This window comes from Colobus angolensis, unplaced genomic scaffold (genome assembly GCF_000951035.1).
Source record: "Colobus angolensis palliatus isolate OR3802 unplaced genomic scaffold, Cang.pa_1.0 Scaffold59, whole genome shotgun sequence".
NCBI lineage: Eukaryota > Metazoa > Chordata > Mammalia > Primates > Cercopithecidae > Colobus > Colobus angolensis.
Window position 1 is genome coordinate 1,487,420 of NW_012119487.1, and position 21,721 is coordinate 1,509,140.

Here is a 21,721-nt window from a genome sequence, read left to right on the forward strand (position 1 = left end):
CATATATATGTCATATATATGATATATATTCATATATATGTCATATATATGATATATATTCATATATATGTCATATATATGATATATATTCATATATATATATATATATATCACAGTTTCTTTATTCACTCGTTGATTGATGGGCATTTGGGTTGGTTCCACGATTTTGCAATTGTGAATTATGCTGCTATAAACATGTGTGTGCCAGTTTCTTTTTCAAATAATGACTTCTTTTCATCTGGGTAGATACCCAGTAGTGTGGATTGCTGGATCAAACGGTAGTTCTACTTTTAGTTTTTTTAAGGAATCTCCATGCTGTTTTCCCTAGTGGCAGTACTACTTTACATTCCCACCAGCAGTGTAGAAGTGTTCCCTGATCACCACATCCATGCCAACATCTACTGTTTTTTGACTTTTTGATTACCGTCATTCTTGCAGGAGTAAGGTGGTATTGCATTGTAATTTTGATTTGTATTTCTCTAATCATTAGTGATGTTGAACATTTTTGCATATGTTTGTTGGCCATTTGTACATCTTCTTTTGAGAATTGTCTATTCATGTCCTTGGCCCACTTTTTGATGGGATTGTTTGTTTTTTTCTTACTGATTTGTTTGAGTTTGTTGTAGATTCTGCATATTAGTTCTTTGTCAGATGTAAAGATTGTGAAGATTTTCTCCCACTCTGTGGGTTGTCTGTTTACTCTGCTGTTTTTTGTCATGCAAAAACTCTTTAGTTTAATTAAGTCCCAGCTATTTATCTTTGTTTTTATTGCATTTGCTTTTGGGTTCTTGGTTATGAAATCTTTGCCTAAGCCAACATCTAGAAGGGTTTTTCCAATGTTATTTTCTAGAATTTTTACAGTTTCAGGTCTTAGATTTAAGTCCTTAATCCATCTTGTGTTGATTTTTGTATAAGGTAAGAGATGGGGATCCAGTTTCATTCTCCTACATGTGGCTAGCCAATTATCCCAGCACCATTTGTTGAAAAGATTATCCTTTTCCCACTTTATGTTTTTGTTTGCTTTGTCAAAGATCAGTTGGCTATAAGCATTTGGGTTTATTTCTGGATTCTCTATTCTGTTCCATTGGTCCATGTGCCTATTTTTATACCAGTACCATGCTGTTTTGGTGACTATGGCCTTATAGTATAGGTTGAAATCAGATAATGTGATGCCTCCAGATTTGTTCTTTTGGCTTAGTCTTGTTTTGGCTATGCGGGCTCTTTTTTGGTTCCATATGAATTTTAGAATTTTTTTTTTCTAATTCTGTGAAGAATGGTGGTGGTATTTTTATGGGGATTGTGTTGAATTTGTAGATTGCTTTTGGCAGTATGGTCACTTTCACAATTTTGATTCTATCCATCCATGAGCATGGATGTGTTTCCTTTTGTTCGTGTCGTCTATGATTTCTTTCAGCAGTGTTCTGTAGTTTTTCTTGCAGTGGTTTTTTGACTACTTGGTTAGGTCTATTCCTAAGTTGTTGTTGTTTTGTTTTTGTTTCGTCTTTTTTTTTCTGCAGCTATTGTAAAAGGGGTTGAGTTCTCGATTTGATTCTCCACTTGGTCGCTGTTGGTATATAGAAGAGCTACTGATTTGTGTACATCAATCTTGTATCTGGAAACTTTGCTGAATTCTTTTATCAGTTCTAGGAGCTTTCTGGAGGAGTCTTTAGGGTTTTCAAGGTAAACTATCACATTATCACCAAACAGTGACTATTTGACATCTTTATGGATTGGGATGTCCTTTATTTCTTTCTCTTGTCAGATTTCTCTGGCTAGGACTTCCAGTACTATGTTGAAGAGGACTGGTGAGAGTGGACATCCTTGTCTTGTTCCAGTTCTCAGAGGGACTGCTTTTTGTATGTCTTCTTTGGAAAAATTTTTATTCAGGTCTTTTGCCCATTTGTAATTGGGTTATCTGCTTTTTTTTTTTTTCTTTGTCATTGAATTGTATGAGTTTCTTATACATTTTGGATATTAACACCTTATCTGATTTATGTTTTACAAATATTTTATCCCATTCCATAGGTTGTCATTTTAATTTTGTTAATTGCTCTCTTTGCTGTGCAGAAGCTTGTTAGTTTGATGTAGTCTCACTTGTTTAATTTTGCTTTTGTTGCCTGTGCTTTTTATGTCCTACCCAAAAAATCTTTGCCAAGACCAATGTAAAGAAGCTCTTTCCCTATGTTTTCTTCTAGGAGTTTTACAGTTTCACATCTTTACATTTGTCTTTAATCCATTTCAAACCAACTTTTGTATATGGTATAAGGCTCCCATTTCATTTATTTGCTTGTGGATATTCAGTTTTCCCAACACCATTTATTGAAGAGACTGTCCTTTGCCCAGTGTGAATTCTTGGCTCCCTTATCAAAGATTAGTTGACCATATATTAATGGGTTTATTTCTGGGCTTTTTATTTCATTCAATTTGTCTATGAGTCCGTTTTTACAGCAGTCCATACACTTTTAATTACTTAATTTTGTATTATAGCTTAAAATCATAACTGTAATACCTCCACGTTCTTTCTTAAGATTGTTTTGGCTATTGGAGGTCTAGTTCTCCAGTTTCTTGGAAAAAAAAGAATGATAAATTCTTAGTGGAATTCCTTTAATTATCACTTTTAAAGCCTAAATTGTTGTATTCAACAGCTGCACATTACCCTGTAGTGGTTCTCATTCCATAGTGTGAGTTTAGTCAGTCTTTTTTTGTTGTTTTTTGAGACAAGAGTCTCGCTCAGTCGCCCACGCTGGCGTGCAGTGGCGCCATCTTGGCTCACTTCAAGCTCCGCCTCTTGGGTTCCTGCCATTCTCCTGCCTCAGCCTCCAGAGTAGCTGGGACTACAGGCACCAGACACCACGTCCGGCTAATTTTTTTGTATTTTTAGTAGAGGTGGGGTTTCACTGTGTTAGCCAGGATGGTCTCGATCTGCTGATCTCATGATCTGTCCGCCTCAGCCTCCCAAAGTGCTGGGATTATAGGCGTGAGCCACCGCGCCCGGCCCTGCTGGCATTTTTATAGGCAGACTCCACACTGTGTAGGTGGGACTTAATAGTTATAGTGGTATACAGAAGTGCATCTGGTAAAGAACACACCTTACAAAATGCTGTCTGGAAATGCAAATTATATAAGCATAGTTGTTGACTGTAAAAGACCTCCACTTAGGCAAACATATTGTAATTTTAAATTACAATTTGTTTGGTCTTAACACTTCTATGAACTCTTGAGCGTGTTTTCCAGTCTGATTTGGTTCCTTTAGTCTCTGTAAAAGGGAGAAGTACACATGCTATTATGAATCTCGCTGTTCTGTAATCATTAATTCTTCTTCCTTTTTTTTTTTTTTAACATGGTACTTAGGTACATAAAGTTAGCAGCCTATTGGATGCATACTCAGGCCTCTTAAGTAACGAATCCGTGATCCTGGTTGTGAACTCCAGGTATGATAAGCTATCATGCTCTTTTATTTCCCTAATTGGATGTATTTAAAATGTTATCTCTTTAAAACATGTAATTGTGAAAAATAAGAAATTACTCCAAATTCCACCACTATAATTTGGCAACTACTATTTCTTTCTCATACTCTTTTCTAGTCTTTCTGTATTGTATAGACAGGCAGATAATCTTTCTAGCTGCTTAGACAAGCTTCATTTGCCATCAATCTGAAGATGCATCTCAGTGTAAGAAATACTAAGATATGGAAAACATGATTGATTACAGAAACTGTGGTAGTAATATAGTTCAACTGTTTAAAGCTTAGCATGGCTTTGTGGACTTGGCTGGGAATGTAACCACTCTTCGCATTATTATGTTTATGGAGAAATATATTGTGATTTCTAAATAATTGTTTATAGATAATATTTACAAAGAAATTAATTCCTTTATATTTAAAACATTATCATTTTTAAGATAATACTTAAGACTCATCTGTCATATAAAGACAAAAGCTGAATCTCATTTTCGTTTATCACTAAGAAATGGCTGGGCCAGGCACATGGTTCACACCTGCTATCCCAGCACTTTGGGAGGCCGAGGTGGGCAGATCACAAGGTCAGGAGATCGAGACCATCCTAGCTAACATGGCGAAACCCCATCTCTACTGAAAATACAAAAAATTAGCCAGGCGAGGTGGTGGGCGCTGGTAGTCCCAGCTACTCGGGAGGCTGAAGCCAGGGGAATGGCGTGAACCCGGGAGGCAGAGCTTGCAGTGAACCGAGATGGCGCCACTGCACTCCAGGCTGGGTGACAGAGCAAGACTCCATCTCAAAAAAAAAAAAGAAAAAAAAAGAAATGGCCACTAAATTTCTATTATATTATTTGTTCTCTCATCATTAATAATTACACCTTTTTCTTGTCAGCTTTGTGGATCCCTTACTGCAGTTTGAATCTCAGTTGAAGATAATAGAGTCATCTTTTAGAATGCTAGTTGTCATGCCAAGTCTTGACAAAATAAAAGAAATGGGGAGCAGCAATGAGGACTTTGAGGACATGGAGGTAAAATTTTTCTTCCTTTAATCATTATAGGATATTATTACACATCACAGCAATCCTGCAGAATGTGTCTCAGCAGGTGATAATCTTTAGAGTCCTCCTCTTCACTCTTTTTAGTTGTAACAGTCAGTGCACTTATCTATACCCCTGGACTCCTTGTGAGTTCTACAACCCATGGGATTTTAGTGGATTCTGTAGGAATTGTAGGAGCAAATAAGTGAAGATATTTTTGGTTAATTGGTTTAGCAAGAATAGGGAGTTGCTGGCAAATGCTTCAAAGAATAGAATAGGAACATAGAAAGATGGAAGTAGAAAGAATCATATAGTAAGATTAGCAAATATCTGTGGTCTCCATTTCCTCAGCATTGCTATACAGTGAACTCGCTCTATAAGCTAGAGAAGAAATTCGTGGCATATGGTATAAAGTGAGGTCTCAGCATAGCCACTTCTCTCCTTTCTTCAGTTTGTGGAGAGAACCTAGAACACTCAGATGCAAAACTATCAGGCCAATTATTTCCTTTTATAAGAGCTTCTATACAAATATCAGATAATTTCAGCCTCTTCTGCAATTGATGCAAGGTGACTTTAATGTAGAAACTTTCTCAGCTACATTCCTATATCCCTAACACAGATTTTTAGGCTGCTAATTTTCCCAAATGTGCCATTCTTTTCCAAATCGACCTCTTCCAAATATTTCTGAGCGGCTACCTGAGAATACTCAGAGATACTTTTACTTTTTACTGGTGAAGACCACTCTGGCAGTTGGAAGCAAAAAAATAACTTTCTGAGTTAAATAAAACTCTTCTTCCAATACTAGCAAGAAAGAAAAAAAAATATGTTGTTATATAGCATTTCAACATCCAAATGCCCCATGTTTATTGATGTCCCATGTATTTTATATATCAGCTACTCACACATGGAAATTTCCAATACCTACATAGCATACAATTTCTAGTACCTACATAGTGTGTGGAACAATAAATCTTACTGTTTCCATCTATCTACATATAAAATGTATTCAATATTGGATTTTTTTTTTTTTTTTTTTTGAGACAGGGTCTTGTGTCATCACCCAAACTAGAGTGCAGTGGCACTATCTTGGCTCACTGCAGTCTCCACCTTCTGAGCTCAAGCAATCCTTCCATCTCAGCCTCTCAAGTAGCTAGGACTACAGACGTGCACCACCATACCTGGTTAATTTTTGTTTTGTTTTGTTTTATAGAGATGAGTTCTCACTACGTTGTCCAAGCTGGTCTCAAACTCCTGAACTCTAGCAATCCTCCCACCTTAGCCTCCCAAATTGCTGGGATTATAGGTGTGAGCCACTGTGCCTGGCCTGAATTATATTTAAATATGATGTTTGGGTAACTTGTAGGTGTCAGCTAAAATAAGAACCAAGTCACATCATGCTTGAATCTTCTCCAACCTATTTCAAATCACAAAGGCATAAAAGTCTATTTTTTTTACGTAGATAGTAGTAAGTGTCAGCACTTAAAATAGCAATTACTGTCTACTTCCATCACAATTACTCAGGTGGATATTCACAAATTACTGCTTTCAATGAACTTAAAGCAACAGTTAGAATAAAATATATTCATGTTATTACATTCAAAAGACAATGGAAAATTGATAAGTATATGTATCCCGAAGAGTATCCCGAAACAAGCACTAGAAGGATAATCTATAAACAGCTAAGGCAAGAGAAAATTTAAAATTTTAGATGTGAGAATTTTTCTAAATCTTCATCATTAGATTAGGAAATAAAACTTTTTATAAATGGGGGACAAAACTATTAGCCAGGGCTATGTTCTTTTTGAAAATGAACTCATACCTAATGTAAATGACGAGTTAATGGGTGCAGCACACCAACATGGCACACGTATATATATGTAATGAACCTGCACATTGTGCACATGTACGCTAGAACTTAAAGTATAATCATAATAATAAAAAATAAAGAAAAAAATGAACTCAAAGTCATGCATCCAGTGAAAATAAATCCAACATATTGAATTATCAAGCAAAATCACATTTACGCACAAAAAAAATATTGAGAAAATGCAGCATTCATAAACACGGAAAAGTAAGTTTTTATAAAATTAAATTTACAGCTTTTCCTCCTATAAACATGGTAGATGCAGGCCGGGCGCCGTGGTTCACGCCTGTAATCCCAGCACTTTGGGAGGCCCAGGCGGGTGGATCACGAGGTCAGGAGATCGAGACCATCCTGGCTAATACGGCGAAACCCCGTCTCTACTAGAAAAATATAAAAAATTAGCCGGGCGTGGTGGTGGGCGTCTATAGTCCCAGCTACTCAGGAGGCTGAGGCAGGAGAATGGCGTGAAACTGGGAGGCGGAACTTGCAGTGAGCCGAGATGGCACCACTGCACTCCAGCCTGGGCGAGAGAATGACACTCCATCTCAAAATAATAATAATAATAATAATGAAAGAAAAAACATGGTAGATGCTTATTATAGAAAATTTAAAGATTATAGAAAGTCACTAAATAAAAAATACTCATTCTATTTCTCAAAGGAAATTACATTTTTATGTTTTCATTTGTCTTTTTTCTTCATATATTTTTTAATATCTGAGATAATGCTAGAAGTCTTTAAATATGTGTGGCATTTTACAATTTGACGTTGAGTATTTTCTGTGTCACTGATTTATATTCAAGGAATTTAAACCCAATTAAAAGTAACTTTTAAGCAAGAAAAAAACTGTAGACACTAGGTAAAAGTTTATCTAAAACTGGCTGACTGTGCAATGTTTTTGTGTTTCAGAATTTATACCACAATATTTTAAATACATATGAGAACATTCTTCTGACCTTGGTGTCTAAAGACCTCTACAAACTACAGATCTTAAAGGTAAAGGGGAAATAAGTAGTTTAATTTTCTTGTCATAAATCTAGTATGCTCACTATGCTTCGCTTTCTTCTCATTTGCTGTATTTGCGTCTCCTTCAAGTATTTGATGACTGAAAGTTTTTCTTTACCACAAAAGAGTGAAATGTAGTCACTTCCCTTTGTTTGAATTACAGAGGCACACTTTTAGGAATTTAATTTGGGAAGGACAGCATCAACAGGCACTTGAGAAACCAGGTCTCATGTGGTGATATATAGGTGAACACAATTTGAAGTAGCAGAGAATAGTATTAGAGAGCAGTGTTAGCCTAAGCTACCCTCAAGTTCACGTAACTATGAAACCATGCTGTGTATGTCTGTATGCATGCTTCTTCTTCATCAACTCAGGTACTAAAGAAAATGCTGAGCATTCTATCTTCATGGATGTTACTGTACCTAAAGAAGGCCTAATGACAATTCAAAACCTATTTTTCACAGCTCAATTTTTTAATGTCTAAACCAGAGACAGAATACTGCACTGCATGTCTTATGGTCTTCAATTTTGCATTCCTAACATGTTGACATCAGAGGCCAACTGTCTGGAAGTACTGGAAAAACAGATCAATTTATCCTACTGGGAGCATCTATGAGCTGTATAAATCATAAATACACACAAGTAAAGAAGTAGTATTGGTATTTATGAGGACAAAAAGGAATTTGAAGAAAAACAAAATGTATTAGGCTAATTTGTGCCTAATTTGAATCAACTGTTTTTTTTTTATTATTCACTTAAAAAATGTTGTCCACTAGCTAGCCATATGCAGAAGATTGATATTGGACCCTTTCCTTACACCGTATACAAAAATTAACTCAAGATGGATTAAAGACTTAAATGTAAACCCCAAAACTATAAAAATCCTAGAAGACAACCTACACAGTACCATTCTGGACATAGGAACAAGCAAAAATTTCATGAAAAAGGCACCAAAAGCAGTGCAACAAAAGCAAACATTGACAAATGGGATCTAATTAAACTGAAGAGCTTCTGCCCAGTGTAAGAAACTATCGAGAGAGTAAACAGACAACCTACAGAATGGGAGAAAATTTTTGCAAACTATGCATCTGACAAAGGTCTAATATCCAGCATCTAAAAGGAACTTAAATTTACAAGAAAAAAAAAAAAAAAAAACAACTCCCTTTACAAAGTGGGCAAAGGACATGAACACTTTTCAAAAGAAGACATACATGTGGCCAAAAAGAACATGAAAAAAAAAGTTCAACCTCATTGATCATTAAAGAAATGCAAATCAAAACCACAATGAGATATCAACTAACACCAGTCAGAATGGCTATTCATAAAAAGTCAAAAAAACAGCAGATGCTGGCGGGGTTGTGGAGAAAAATAAATGCTTATACACTGTTGATGGGAGTGTAAATTAGTACAACCATTGTACAAAACAGCATGGTGATTCCTCAAAGACCTAAAAACAGAAATACCATTTGACCCAGCAATTCCATTACTGGATATGATATATCCAGAGGCATATAAATTGTTCTGTCATAAAGACACATGCACACATGTTGCAACACCATTCACAATAGCAAAGACATGGAATCAACCTAAATAACCACCAATGGTAGACTGGACAAAGAAACTGTAGTACACATACACCATGGAATACTATGCAGCCATACAAAAGAATGAGATTATGTGATTTGCAGGAATTTGGATGGAGCTGGAAGCCATTATCCTTGACAAACTAACACAGAAACGGAAAACCAAATACTGCATGTTCTCACTTATTAGTGAGAGCTAAGGGATGAGAAAACATGGACACATATTGGGGAACAACAGATACTGGGGCCTAACAAAGGGTGGAGGTTGGGAAGAGGGAGAGAATTAGGAAAAATAATTAGTGGGTACTAGGCTAATACCACAAGTTTATCTATATAAAAACCTGCACATGTACCCCTGAACTTAAAATAAAAGTTAAAAAAGTTGTTATCCTCACGACCCTTCACGGTGATTATGAATCCTCCCCTTCCCTGCCCGTGCATGCTCTTTTATTCACCCCATGACACTATCAATAGTTTCCATTTATTGAGTTAAGCATTGACTCCATGTCAGGCACTAAATTGAATATGTGAGTTATCTCATATAATCCTTAACATAATCTCATGAGGGATTATTTATTTATTTCAAATTTATTTATTTATAAATAAATAAATATTATTTATTTATTTCAAATTATTTATTTTGTTTTTTATTTATTTCAAATTTATGCAAGTAATCTTCAAATTCTTTCATTGTGACTATAATTTCTTCCATTTCACGATTAAAAAAATGAAAACAGAGAAAGGAGCAATAATATATAAAATGCTAATGTGTGGAGGAGCCCCTCTATCTTGGGAGCCTGTTACTTAACCACTTTGTTCTTATACCTACCTTGCCTAAAATCTTCCCTGATTCTCAAAAAGGGCTGAAACCTCACGCCTGAAAAGGCCAAGGCAGAGGCTGACCCCTCTGAGATTTAGAAACTCTTTCACCTTAGGAAATAGACTTCAAACATTTTTCACAATGGGAGCAAGAGCAGGTGAAGAGGTTTGGCCAACCATTGACATAAATATAGTAGACCCTGACAGATTGCCTTAAAGAAAACTATTAATGGCGGTTAGTATATGAGGCATATGCAGTATTCTTCCCTTCTCAAGGGAAGAATTAATCCCTCTGAGGATTAAGAACAGCTAGAAGGTGCAGCTAAGACAGATTTGAATCAAAATTTGCAAGAACTTGCTAACAAACCTGCCTCCAGTAAGGTACTCTCTAACCATAAGCCAGAATATTTGAGTGGTGAATTGGCAGAGGAATTCTGGAATGTCTTTTAAATCTGAAATGCAGCTTGTCATTTAAAAATAAAAGGGAGAATACATACTTTGAAAGAAAAAGAGGAGGCAAAGCAGCTGATAATCATATCATAGCCTCATGCTGAACTGTTCATGGTGCTAACAAAGTGACTATTATAGTGGATATTAGTAAATACTTGTTGAATAGAATAAAATAAAATAAAACCTAGATACAGTTCCTATAGTAGATGAAGTAGTATACTAGATGCTTATTGTCTGTGTTTTTGAGATAAATGTAGGTTAAGTGTGAAATAACCAGGAGACTGTAGGAATGCCTGAATTGGTGAAGTTGGAGAATAGAGGAAAGGTTCTTGGAAAATGGAAATTGCATGGTTCTAGGATGACTTTTGTGTTTCCAACAGGAAATGCTCGTGTGGATGAGTAAAGATAGGTCATATCTGCAAGAGAGAATCATGGTGATCATCAACAAGGTGTTAAGATTTACAGTCACGAAAGTCAGAAAATATGTAAGTCACAGAGTATAACAATGCCACCTGATTCTGAAGACTGCATTTGTATAGTGCTGCTTTCCGTGTCTTGGGTCCTAACAGTACTTGACAGGTCCTTGGTATTATTGTACTGGTAGGTTGGTTGGGATATCAGAAAAGGAGTCAATATCCTACATGACTTTTTGTCAATCAGAACAGAGTTTCTCAAACAATTGATTAAGATACATCATGCTTTATGCAAAGAACATTAAGGTGTTAAAACCAGATTCTTGCTGACTCTGAAATTTCCTCTGTAGACCACAATTTGTAATTTTTAAAATTCTTCCAACCTTACCTGTCTTCTTAAGTATTACTTCCTAAAATAATTTGAAAGCTGTTATTTATTTATTTCAAATTTATGCAAGTAATCTTCAAATTCTTTCATTGTGACACATGCTAGAGGTAGAGCATAAGTCTCTCTTTACTATCCTCTCCACACCAACCCTGTCCTTAGCCATGTCAGCGTGATGTGTGTCCTACCAAACCACTTTCAATGTGCACACTCGCATATAAAACACACACTGAAATACATAACTTTATTACTCATTGTTTCTTTACTAAAGTTATATTTACATATGGTTCTACAATTTGCTTTTTTCACTGAAACAATACATCCTACAGATATTTTCATGTCAACATATGTAGATTGATTTTGTTATTTTAAATACAGTTTATAGCCCACAGTTTTGACATATTATGATCCATTTAGCTATTTTTCAGTTGATGGACATTAAAGTATCATTTAATTTTTTCTGCCTCAAACAATATAAAATGGGCATCTTTGTGCAAGTACATGGGTGTGTACCTGGAAAGGCTTAGAAAGATAATGATCAGATAAAGAAGTATGATAGGTTAAAGTTTAGTAACACAAAATTGTCCACCAATTTGCATTCTTATAAATACTAAAGTGTCCATTTCCCCACACCTTCACCAATACAGGGATACAATCAGACTTTAATTTTTGCATTTCAGATGGAGAACAAATAGGTATGTCATAATCACGAGTATTTACTGAGTTTGTCTATACTTTGAATCACATCATGGCCTGCCTTCTAAAAAACCTTATACTACCTATGAACATTTCTCTTTTGTGGATACTGTATATTCAGCCTCTGTTTCCCAACCCATCCTTCACAGTGATTTTCAAACATACTCTGCTAATTACTTATCTGATTGCTGGAGTCACTTCAGGAGGAGATAAAAGTAAAGAGGGTGAGAAACATGCATTCATGATGTTATATTTATCCATTTTCTACTGCTTGTACAAGCAGTCCCCAGATTTATTGAGATGAAGAATCTAGATGAGCTTTGTAATATATTTGAATTTTTACTATTTTGTTTAAACTCAGCTTTGGAACATAATACAATTTACTTAGATGGAGGATACAGTCCAGGATGTTCTTTGTATCATGCTGATTCCCTATTTCAGTGTCCAAAAAAAAAAAAAAAAGAGAGTGAGTGGCTTGTTTCAATCTTCTGATTCTCTGACCTGGGAAGGCAGCCTTTCTCTAACTTCTAAAATAGCTTGAGTTTTACATTTGGTGTCCAGAGGTTCACCATTGAAAATTTTGCAAGTGAGGCTTGAGATTAAGTGTATCTCACCACTCAAGACTGTTTTCTGCACAGCTCCTAAAATGTGTTATATACTCAGCAAGTATTTGATGACAATTGTTTGACTAGAGCCTAGTCACATGTTTCTCTCTGCATTTGATATATTCTAGTGAGTTCCACTCAAGTAGCAGATAGACATTTTGGAGTTTCATTTTCTATCACCTCTTTACATTACTGTAGTAGAGTTCATTCTCCTTTGCCTACATCCCATCCTTCAACTGCAAAGGAATAAATATGTAAATTCACATGTGAAGCAGAAGGTTCTCATAAATTGTTAGTTGAGAGTTCCTAGCTATAACTCAGATTTGTTCCAGAAAACCGACGGAATAACCTATTACTCTGTTCTGCAATGTTCACTAAGTGCCACCAGGTGGAAGTACTTCAGCATTTTCCTGAACATTGAAACTAGAGCTGGAATCAACCAACTTATCACAGTCAGGAAAGCATAAAACTTCACTAAGTTCGCTTTCTCTTTCAAATAACGTCTTGTAAAGACGATTAAGCCAGTGAAATTAATTGGGGAGGCAAATAGACAAAACAAAAAAAAAATCAAAGCACATTGTTGATAAATTAAAATCTGAGATTCCCACAGCCCTAGTCTGTGCATCTCTGTATCTGACACATTGTAGATCATCAATGAATATTTGTTCTACCCTTTCCTAAGTGCATCCACCTCAGTTGTTGTCTGGTACTGTTCCTACATGGGATAGACTTTTTTCTTCATAATAACTCTAGCCTAGGTCCTCCAGAGTGTCAGAGATTCTTGTCCTATTGAACAATTCTATCATTTTTATCTTGTCATAAACATTTTTAAAGTGATGATTTGTCTCACATGACCCATGTGCCCATCAGGGTAGAGAAACCCCTACACTCAAAGCACATGTTCCTTCAATTAAATGATTCAACTTTCCACAGGCAAAGAAATGTAAGTTAAGCATGTCAACTTATAGCATTGAGTTTTTTTTTTCCTAACTTTGTCCCTTTGGCATATCAGCGTTTAAAAATGGATAGTGGATTTCCAGCTAAATCTAACAAATTGTCCACATGTATATATCTCCTTCTTCTCCAGAGTCCCCACAAAATGATGGTCATAAAATATTTTAAAAGTATAAATACACAGCAACAAAGAGAATTAATGAAGTGTTTTCAATGGGCTAGTCATGCCAACAAATTTCTGGAAGACAGATTAGTTAGAAGATAAAACCTGGCAGGGGAACTGAATGGTGGGAGACCATAAGCATTAGGATAGGGGTTAGCTGAAAGAAAAGCAGTTTTCCCTGTAGAATCCTAGAGGGTGAGTTATGAAAGGCCAAATAATGATAAGGGGTGGGAGTCAAAGCAGGCTGGAAACATAACGCATTAATTCAAAGGATTAATTGAAAGCGTGTACAGAAGAACCTATGTTGTCCCGCATTCCTCTTGACACACATTGGCCGACAGAAGTTGATAATTTTTCTTTTGCAAAAACCATTGTTAAGTTCCCTGAGAAAAGAGTCTTGCATTCTATCTAGATATACTACAGCATGACTCCAGCCCCCCTCCTAGCTGCTCTAAAACAAAGTACAACAGGTGGCAAGCCTTGCTCACACACAAAACCCCATCAAGAGGCATTACATCCTTAAATATTAAGCAGCAACAACACTTTGTGAAATTTGGGGAAACTCTCCAAATAAAAGAGACAGACAAAGGTAAATAAAGAAAAAAATACTATTAAAGATAGAGAGACAGCTGGGCTTTGTGGCTAATGCCTATAATCCCAGTGCTTTGAGAGCCTGAGATGGGAGGACCTCTTGAGCCCAGGAGTTCTAGGCTGCAGTGAGCTATGATCACACCACTGCAGTCCAGCCTGGGTGACAGAGTGAGACCTCATCTCCAAAAAAATTAAAAATAAAAATAATTTAAAAAATAAAATAAAGAGATAATGCAGGGTACAGATGAGAAAGACATAGGTACATGCCAAAAGGAAATATAACTAAAGTGAGCATGGCCTATACATTGAATAATTTTACCTAGTCATGGTGAGACCATACTATTGATTTTTAACTTTTAGAATTAATCTATAAACCCAGCACAGAAAAACTTAAATGAGTTACTGAACACAATGTAAATGCTACTAGCTCAAAAGTACAAAAATTAAAGTGCAGAGAATAGTTTAGTGGTTCTCCAAAAAGTTAAACATAGAATTGCCATTATGACACAGAAATCTTAGGTATATACCTGAAAGAATTTAACAGTTGTTCAAACAAAAACTTATACAAAGTGTTCATTGCAGCAAAATTCACAGTAGCTGAAAAGGGCAATCTAAATGTCCATCAACAGGCAAATGAACAAGTAAAATGTAACATACTCATATGGCATATTATCCACTCTTAAAAAGGTATAAAGTTGTATACATGCTACAATATGCATAAACCTTGAAAACATTATACTAAATGAAAGAAGCCAGGCACAAAAGGCTACATTCTGGATGATTCTACTTATGTTCCTATTCTGTTATTACGTTTTATCCTGTTATATTCCTATTCTGTTTTTCTGTTCTATGAAACAAGAAATAAAAGTATTAATATAGTAGTAAAACACAAAAGTAGAAGAATTAAAAATAATATACTATGATGAGTCATGTTCTCTATTGAGAGAATTATGGGGAAGTGGAAGAATGGAATTGAGATAGACAATGTCTCAAACTGATGTTAGAAGTGAAGGTGCATTGTTTATAGAGACAGGGATGACTTCCAGAAGAAGCAGCTGAAAACCATGGAAGTGGTTGCTTCTGGAACCTAGCACTTAAAACTATCATTATTGTTAAGATAAGCGACTGGAGAGGCCAGATCTACAAAGAAAGGGCACAGTTAAAAGGGCCAGAAAACTAAGCAGGAATGCTTAGGTTTAGGAGTGAATACCGAGAAGCTACTTTTCTCCATTTTTAAAATATTTGCTTCTTTTAATACTTGGGTAGATTTTCTATAAAGCCAGGATATATCATATTGAAAGCTCTCAAAGTCTTGTCTTAGAGGAGGGGTAGCTGTGGTTGTCAAGCTTCTGAATGGCTGTGCAGGATATACATTAGTGTGCTCCATGATCCACGCTGCCTTACTCCTCTCTCCGCCTATCTTGGGTCATGTCCCACTCCCTAAACATGCCTTTTTAGTCAGTGACAGTAAGTGGAAATGCAATCTAGGCACGACCACACATACTCTGCTAGAGGCATCCACCTAACATATACAGTTAGATAGATCCTAACTGGCAAACAGAAGAGAAGGAAACCACTAGGAGTTTCATTTACAAAAACATCTACTAAGAACTACACATTTAACAAGTTCCTGAGCAGGGATAATCAGGGAGGACATTTGAGGCAAAACCTGTAATATGGCCGGGCGCGGTGGCTCAAGCCTGTAATCCCAGCACTTTGGGAGGCCGAGACGGGCGGATCACGAGGTCAGGAGATCGAGACCATCCTGTGAAACCCCGTCTCTACTAAAAATAAAAAAAACTAGCCGGGCGAGGTGGCGGGCGCCTGTAGTCCCAGCTACTCGGGAGGCTGAGGCGGGAGAATGGCGTAAACCCCGGAGGCGGAGCTTGCAGTGAGCTGAGATCCAGCCACTGCACTCCAGCCTGGGCAACAGAGTGAGACTCCGTCTCAAAAAAAAAAAAAAAAAAAAAACCTGTAATATAAGATGACTGTAAGGCCAGTCCCCTGTAAGTCGTACTCAGCTTCAGTGAGTTAAGCTGTAAGAAGTACTACTCTTCTCTCATGCCCAGTAGAGAGAGAAAACTTGCTCCTTTTTCTCATGCCCATACACAACGATGGTTTTTAAGATCTTGCCATCGAGTAGGGGGGGGAAAAAAAAACTTGGAATATAAACCCAAAGAAGAGGACTTCCAGGGAAAGAGAGCATTTCTCCCTAGGGCCTAGAGCAGAGGCAGCTGCTACTGTCTGCTCCCAGACTCTCCAAAGCCACAGAGCTCCTAAAAGGGGAAGGACCAGGCCAGTCTTTGTATGGGTAAAAAAGAATACAAGCAGAATATCCACGGAAAAAAAGATATTTATAATCTCTGTTCTCCTACTGAGACCATCACTCCCTATATCACAATTCAATTATGGCCTTGGCCCATGACCCAGATGACCCAGGCCACTTCATATTTCTTCCTTAGGAATTTCTGTGTGTGTGTGTGAGAGAGAGAGAGACAGAGTGGGTGGGAAGTGGTGAGGTAAGTCACGTAAAGGGCAGGCAAAATGGGACATGAAAAAGGTCAACAGAAGCAGAAGCAGGCCTTGCGATCCCTCTGGAGTTTACCATCAACAATTGCTGCAATCATCAAAGCCTCTACCTAGGAAAAGAAATCAATTGTCTTCGAGACAAGAACTATCTGCAAGCCATGCTGCTAGTTCTCCAAATCTACATTTAATCAGAGCCCTTGTTTGTTTTAAAAAAGACACGGAAAATTGGTAAAGGGCACCCATAATTTCATAAAAACAAATGCCTTTTCTATCTTTCCTCTTTTCTATCTCTTCTCCCTTCTCTATGTGGATATTCTCTAGCCAAACAGGCCCATTAAGAGGAAAATCTAAATATTTGATTAGTCGAAGTGTTGAAGAAGTTGTAGAAGGAAATACAGAAATATTTTGGTAGTAGCTTTGACATCAAAAGCAAATGCTCTGCATTTTAAAAAATGAATTTCCCTGAGAGGAATCAGAACAACTTCAAGAGGAAAAATGGCATACCTCCTCAGTGACTTATAGTGTTTCGTATGTGGAGAAGGAAGCACTAAAGGTTTTGGAAATACACATCCCACTTTACTTTTCCATGTCCTGGGAATTTGCTACCCGCAAATGGCTACCCACTGCATGGCACAGAAACTAACATTAGTTGAGTCACCATTATTTCCAAGTACTTTGCTAGGATTTTTTCTTCTTGTCATCAGTGTTACCCCTTACGCTCCACAATAACTGTTACAAAGTGGAATTTATTATCTTCATTTCACAGATGAGGAAATTGAGAGTCAGTAACGGGGCCAGGATTTGATTACAGATATTGTAAACTCTGAAGCTTATCTTAGAATCCTAGTCTGATTTATAACAGGATCAGATGCATGCAGACATTTTCATGTTGGCTATGCATAGCAAATGAATGTTCTCCTTTGTTTCTCCATTAGACAAGTGTTGATGCTCCATGTTTGGGTCTCCTGGCAGCAGAGCTGTCTCTTTTGTGTTCCCATGAAGATCCCTCGATTGTACAACAAGCGTCATTGGGAATGTGTCACCTCCTCTACATTGCACAGTGTCAGTATGGTAAGAATGGTTCACCATCTTTTCTCAGGATTACTAAGAATATGTCCCTCGTTATGCAATTTATGGGTCCTGGGAAGGCTCTATGTCTGTCAATTTCTAAATCCTGTCCCAAGAGTCATAGCTATACTTTCTAAGATGTATCTTTGAATCCTTTTTGCATTGTCAAGAAATTCTGGTAATAGTGTGGTTGGTTCTTCAAGATTTATAAAGTACTGTTCTTAGATTACTTGAGTATTAATGGTGGGGAGAGGAATGCTTGGTGGAACCAGGAAGGACGGAGAAGGAGAGAGTTTACCAATGGGACTTTAAAAATGAGGTATTTTTTCTATCTAATTGAGCATCTGATAGACTGCTCAGAAGATTCTTGCTTCAGTGGTGGAGAAAAATCAGTCTAGGATTAAAATAAATGTTGCTATGACTTGTCTAACAAAACATAAAAGCAAGACCTGAAAGTATTAAACTATTTCCAAGTAATTTAATTGCATTTTAGAACAAAGCTTAAAAATATTTGTATATTTGTAAGGGGTGGAGCCTCTGTCTATGGAGCCTATGCCTCTGCTTCTGTCCAGGATGTAATAACAGAGAACAGATTTACTCTATTTACCCTCCTATAATAAGCAACCTTAATATATACATATAGTTTTTGGCCAGGCACAGTGGCTCACGCCTGTAATCCCAGCATTTTGGGAGGCCAAGGTGGGTGGATCACGAAGTCAGGAGATTGAGACTATTCTGGCTAAAACGGTGAAACCCCGTCTCTACTAAAAAATACCAAAAAATCAGCTGGGCATGGTGGCAGGTGCCTGTAGTCCCAGCTACTCAGGAGGCTGAGGTAGGAGAATGACATGAATCTGGGAGGCAGAGCTTGCAGTGAGCCAAGATCACACCACTGCACTCCAGCTTGGGTGACAAAGTGGTGACAGAGCGGGACTCCGTCTCAAAAACAACAACAACAACAACAACAAAAATATATATACACACACACACACACACATACATATACACATACACACACATATAGTTTTCAATTCATTGGACATTAAATAACAAAGGACAATGACTCTTGAAAGATGAGAAGATAAGAACAAATGAGGTGGGGTTTGTAATTGCCTAAGCTTACCACCTAGAGTATATTTCTAGGAGCCAACACAAAAAGAGATAAGCCAGTGGTCTCATCAAGTTAAAAAGAAATGGGAGTCCAGATAGGTCAATAGCTAGAGTTGAAAGGCCAGGGTACCAGAACGGGGTACATGAGTACATGCACACACATATACACACACACACACACACACACGCACAAACTCGAGATCTTCAGAGATCTAAAGAGAGCCCCCTTTAAGTATTTAGCTGAGTACTAATGAGAATATACATGTGAGTAAACTGCCTGAGTTCGAATGGTGGGAAACAACAAAAATGATTAGAGAAAAAGAGCCAGTGCTCAACAAAGGCTGGTGATAATACCTATGCCTGTAAGCCAGAATTTAAAAGCTTATAATTCACAAGTACTGAGGTAGAGTACTCAGATGGGTTTTGTCTCATTAGGAGAAAAAAATCATCCCCAGACCAAACTGTTTTAGTGCTACTTAAAAAGGCCTAAAAACAAGATCTAAAAGTATCACTATCTCCAAATATTTTAATTATTTACCAAAACAAAGCTGAAGAATACCCCTAGAAATAAAAAATTTCCTGCACTCAACAAGTTAAAATGAACATGTCTGAAATCCAATTAAAAAAAAAAAAATTATTAGGCCGGGCACGGTGGCTCACGCCTGTAATCCTAGCACTTTTGGAGGCTGAGGCGGGCAGATCACCTGAGTTCAGGAGTTCATGATCAGCCTGGCTAAAATGGTGAAATCCCATCTCTACTAAAAATACAAAATTAGCTTGGCATGGTGGTATGTGCCTGTAATCCCAGCTACTCAGGCTGAGACAGGAGAATTGCTTGAACCTGTGAGGCGGGGGTTGCAGTGAGCCAGGATTGCGCCACTGCACTCCAACCTGGGCAATAGAGAAAAGGCACAAATGATAGAATGAGTAGAATGTGACATTAAAAGAATTATTATAACTATATTCCACTTATTTAAGGAATTAGAAGATAAAAACATCTTAAGTAGAGACATAGAAACATTCCTAAAAGACCTATATTGAACCTCTGGAGATAAAAATGACAGTATCTGAGAAGAAAAATTCTCTGGCATGGATTAACAACACCATTGCAGAAGAAAAGATTCATGAGTTTGCACACATAGTAATAGTAATTATCAAAATTTAAACAGAGAAATAAACAACTGAGACAAATACAGCATCAGTGAACTATGAGGCATGTCTAATTTGAGTCTCTGAAAAGCCGAATACATATCTTATTTGAGTCTCTGAAAGTGAGAAAGTCAGGACAGAAAAACAAATTAAAGAATAATGACTGAAAAATTTTCAAGTGTAATAAAAACTATAAACTCACACACTGAAAAGTGTGGCAGAGAACAGGAAATGTGAAGAAAAGAACATCAAGGCACATCATAATTAAATTGCTTACAAGTGATAAAGAAAAAAATCTTAAAAGGAGCCAAAGAGGAAAAAGGACATTACATATAGAGAAACAAAGATAAGGGTGACAGCAGATTTCTCATCAGAAATGACGCAAGTTATAGGCAATGAAGCCAACATCATAAAATACAGGAAAGAAAAAAAAATGTCAATCTAGAATCCTTAAATGAGTAGAAATATCTTTCAAAAAAAATAAAATAAAGACATTTTAGATATACAAGAGTTGGTAGAATTAATTACCATCAGATCTTTAACTGCAAGAAATGTTAAAGAAAATTCTTTTAGAAAAGGAAATTATACCGGATGAAAATCTAGATCTACAAAAAGGAATGAAGAGCACTGGAACACTTCAACAATATAGATAAATATTCATTTCTCTCTCTTATTTAAATCTCTTTAAATGATAGCCAGCTCTTTAAAGCAAAAATAATAACAAAAGTAAAATGTATAAAAACAATAACACAAAAACTTAAAGGGGAAAATGTATAAATGTGTTTTAAAATTCTTCTCCTATGTACAAAGTTATAAAATAACACTTGAAAGTAAACTGTAATAAGTTAAGGATGTATCATCTAAACCCTAAAGCCACCACTAAGATAACATAGCAAGAAGTTATATATAATAAGCCAAAATGGAGCTAAAATGGAATCATGGAAAATAATTTAAAATGAAGCAAAAAGAATAGAAAAAAATAGATAAGAAAAAATAGTAAACAAATAATCAAGAAAAATTTTTAACCCAATCATAATAAATGTAAATGTTCTAAATATCCCAAGTAAAAAGACAGAGATTGTCAGACTGAATAAAAAGCAAGCCTCAACTATATGCTGCCTACAAGAAACTCACTTTCAATATAAAACACACATGAATTAAATGTTAAACATTAGAAAATGATATGTTAGGCCGGGCGCGGTGGCTCAAGCCTGTAATCCCAGCACTTTGGGAGGCCGAGACGGGCGGATCACGAGGTCAGGAGATCGAGACCATCCTGGCTAACACGGTGAAACCCCATCTCTACTAAAAAATACAAAAAACTAGCCAGGCGAGGTGGCGGGAGCCTGTAGTCCCAGCTACTCGGGAGGCCGAGGCAGGAGAATGGCGTAAATCCGAGAGGCGGAGCTTGCAGTGAGCTGAGATCCGGCCACTGCACTCCAGCCCGGGAGATAGAGCGAGACCCTGTCTCAAAAAAAAAAAAAAAAAAAAAAAAAAAAGTGAAAAAAAAAATAAAAAGAAAATTGGAGTGGCTACATTATATTGCTATAAAAAGATATATTTTAGAGATAAGAATGCCTCCAAGGAAAAAAAAAGTCATTTCATAATGATAAAGGGATCAATTAAGGAGACATAATAATTTTTTTGAATAGATTTAGGGGGTACAAATGCTGATTTGTTGCTTGGATATATTGACTAGTAAGCATCACCTAAATAGTGTACATTTTACCCATTAGGTCCTTTCTCATCCCTCACCCCACCTTTCATCTTCCTACCTTTATGAGTCTCTGATGTCTATTAATATGCTCTGTATGCCTGTGTGTACACATTATGTAGTGAGAACC

General features: G+C 36.7%; 1 protein-coding gene across 2 annotated transcripts in view; it reads left to right on the plus strand.

The window, feature by feature from the left end:
- Positions 1-21,721, plus strand: part of MROH9 (maestro heat-like repeat family member 9) — a 128,212-nt gene that overhangs the window by 18,898 nt on the left and 87,593 nt on the right. For both annotated transcript variants that reach the window (XM_011962280.1, XM_011962281.1), the window contains exons 4-8: positions 3,352-3,431; positions 4,350-4,485; positions 7,267-7,353; positions 10,595-10,699; positions 17,486-17,621. In XM_011962280.1, the coding sequence (XP_011817670.1) occupies positions 3,352-3,431; positions 4,350-4,485; positions 7,267-7,353; positions 10,595-10,699; positions 17,486-17,621 (544 nt within the window). The remainder of the gene's footprint in view (positions 1-3,351; positions 3,432-4,349; positions 4,486-7,266; positions 7,354-10,594; positions 10,700-17,485; positions 17,622-21,721) is intronic.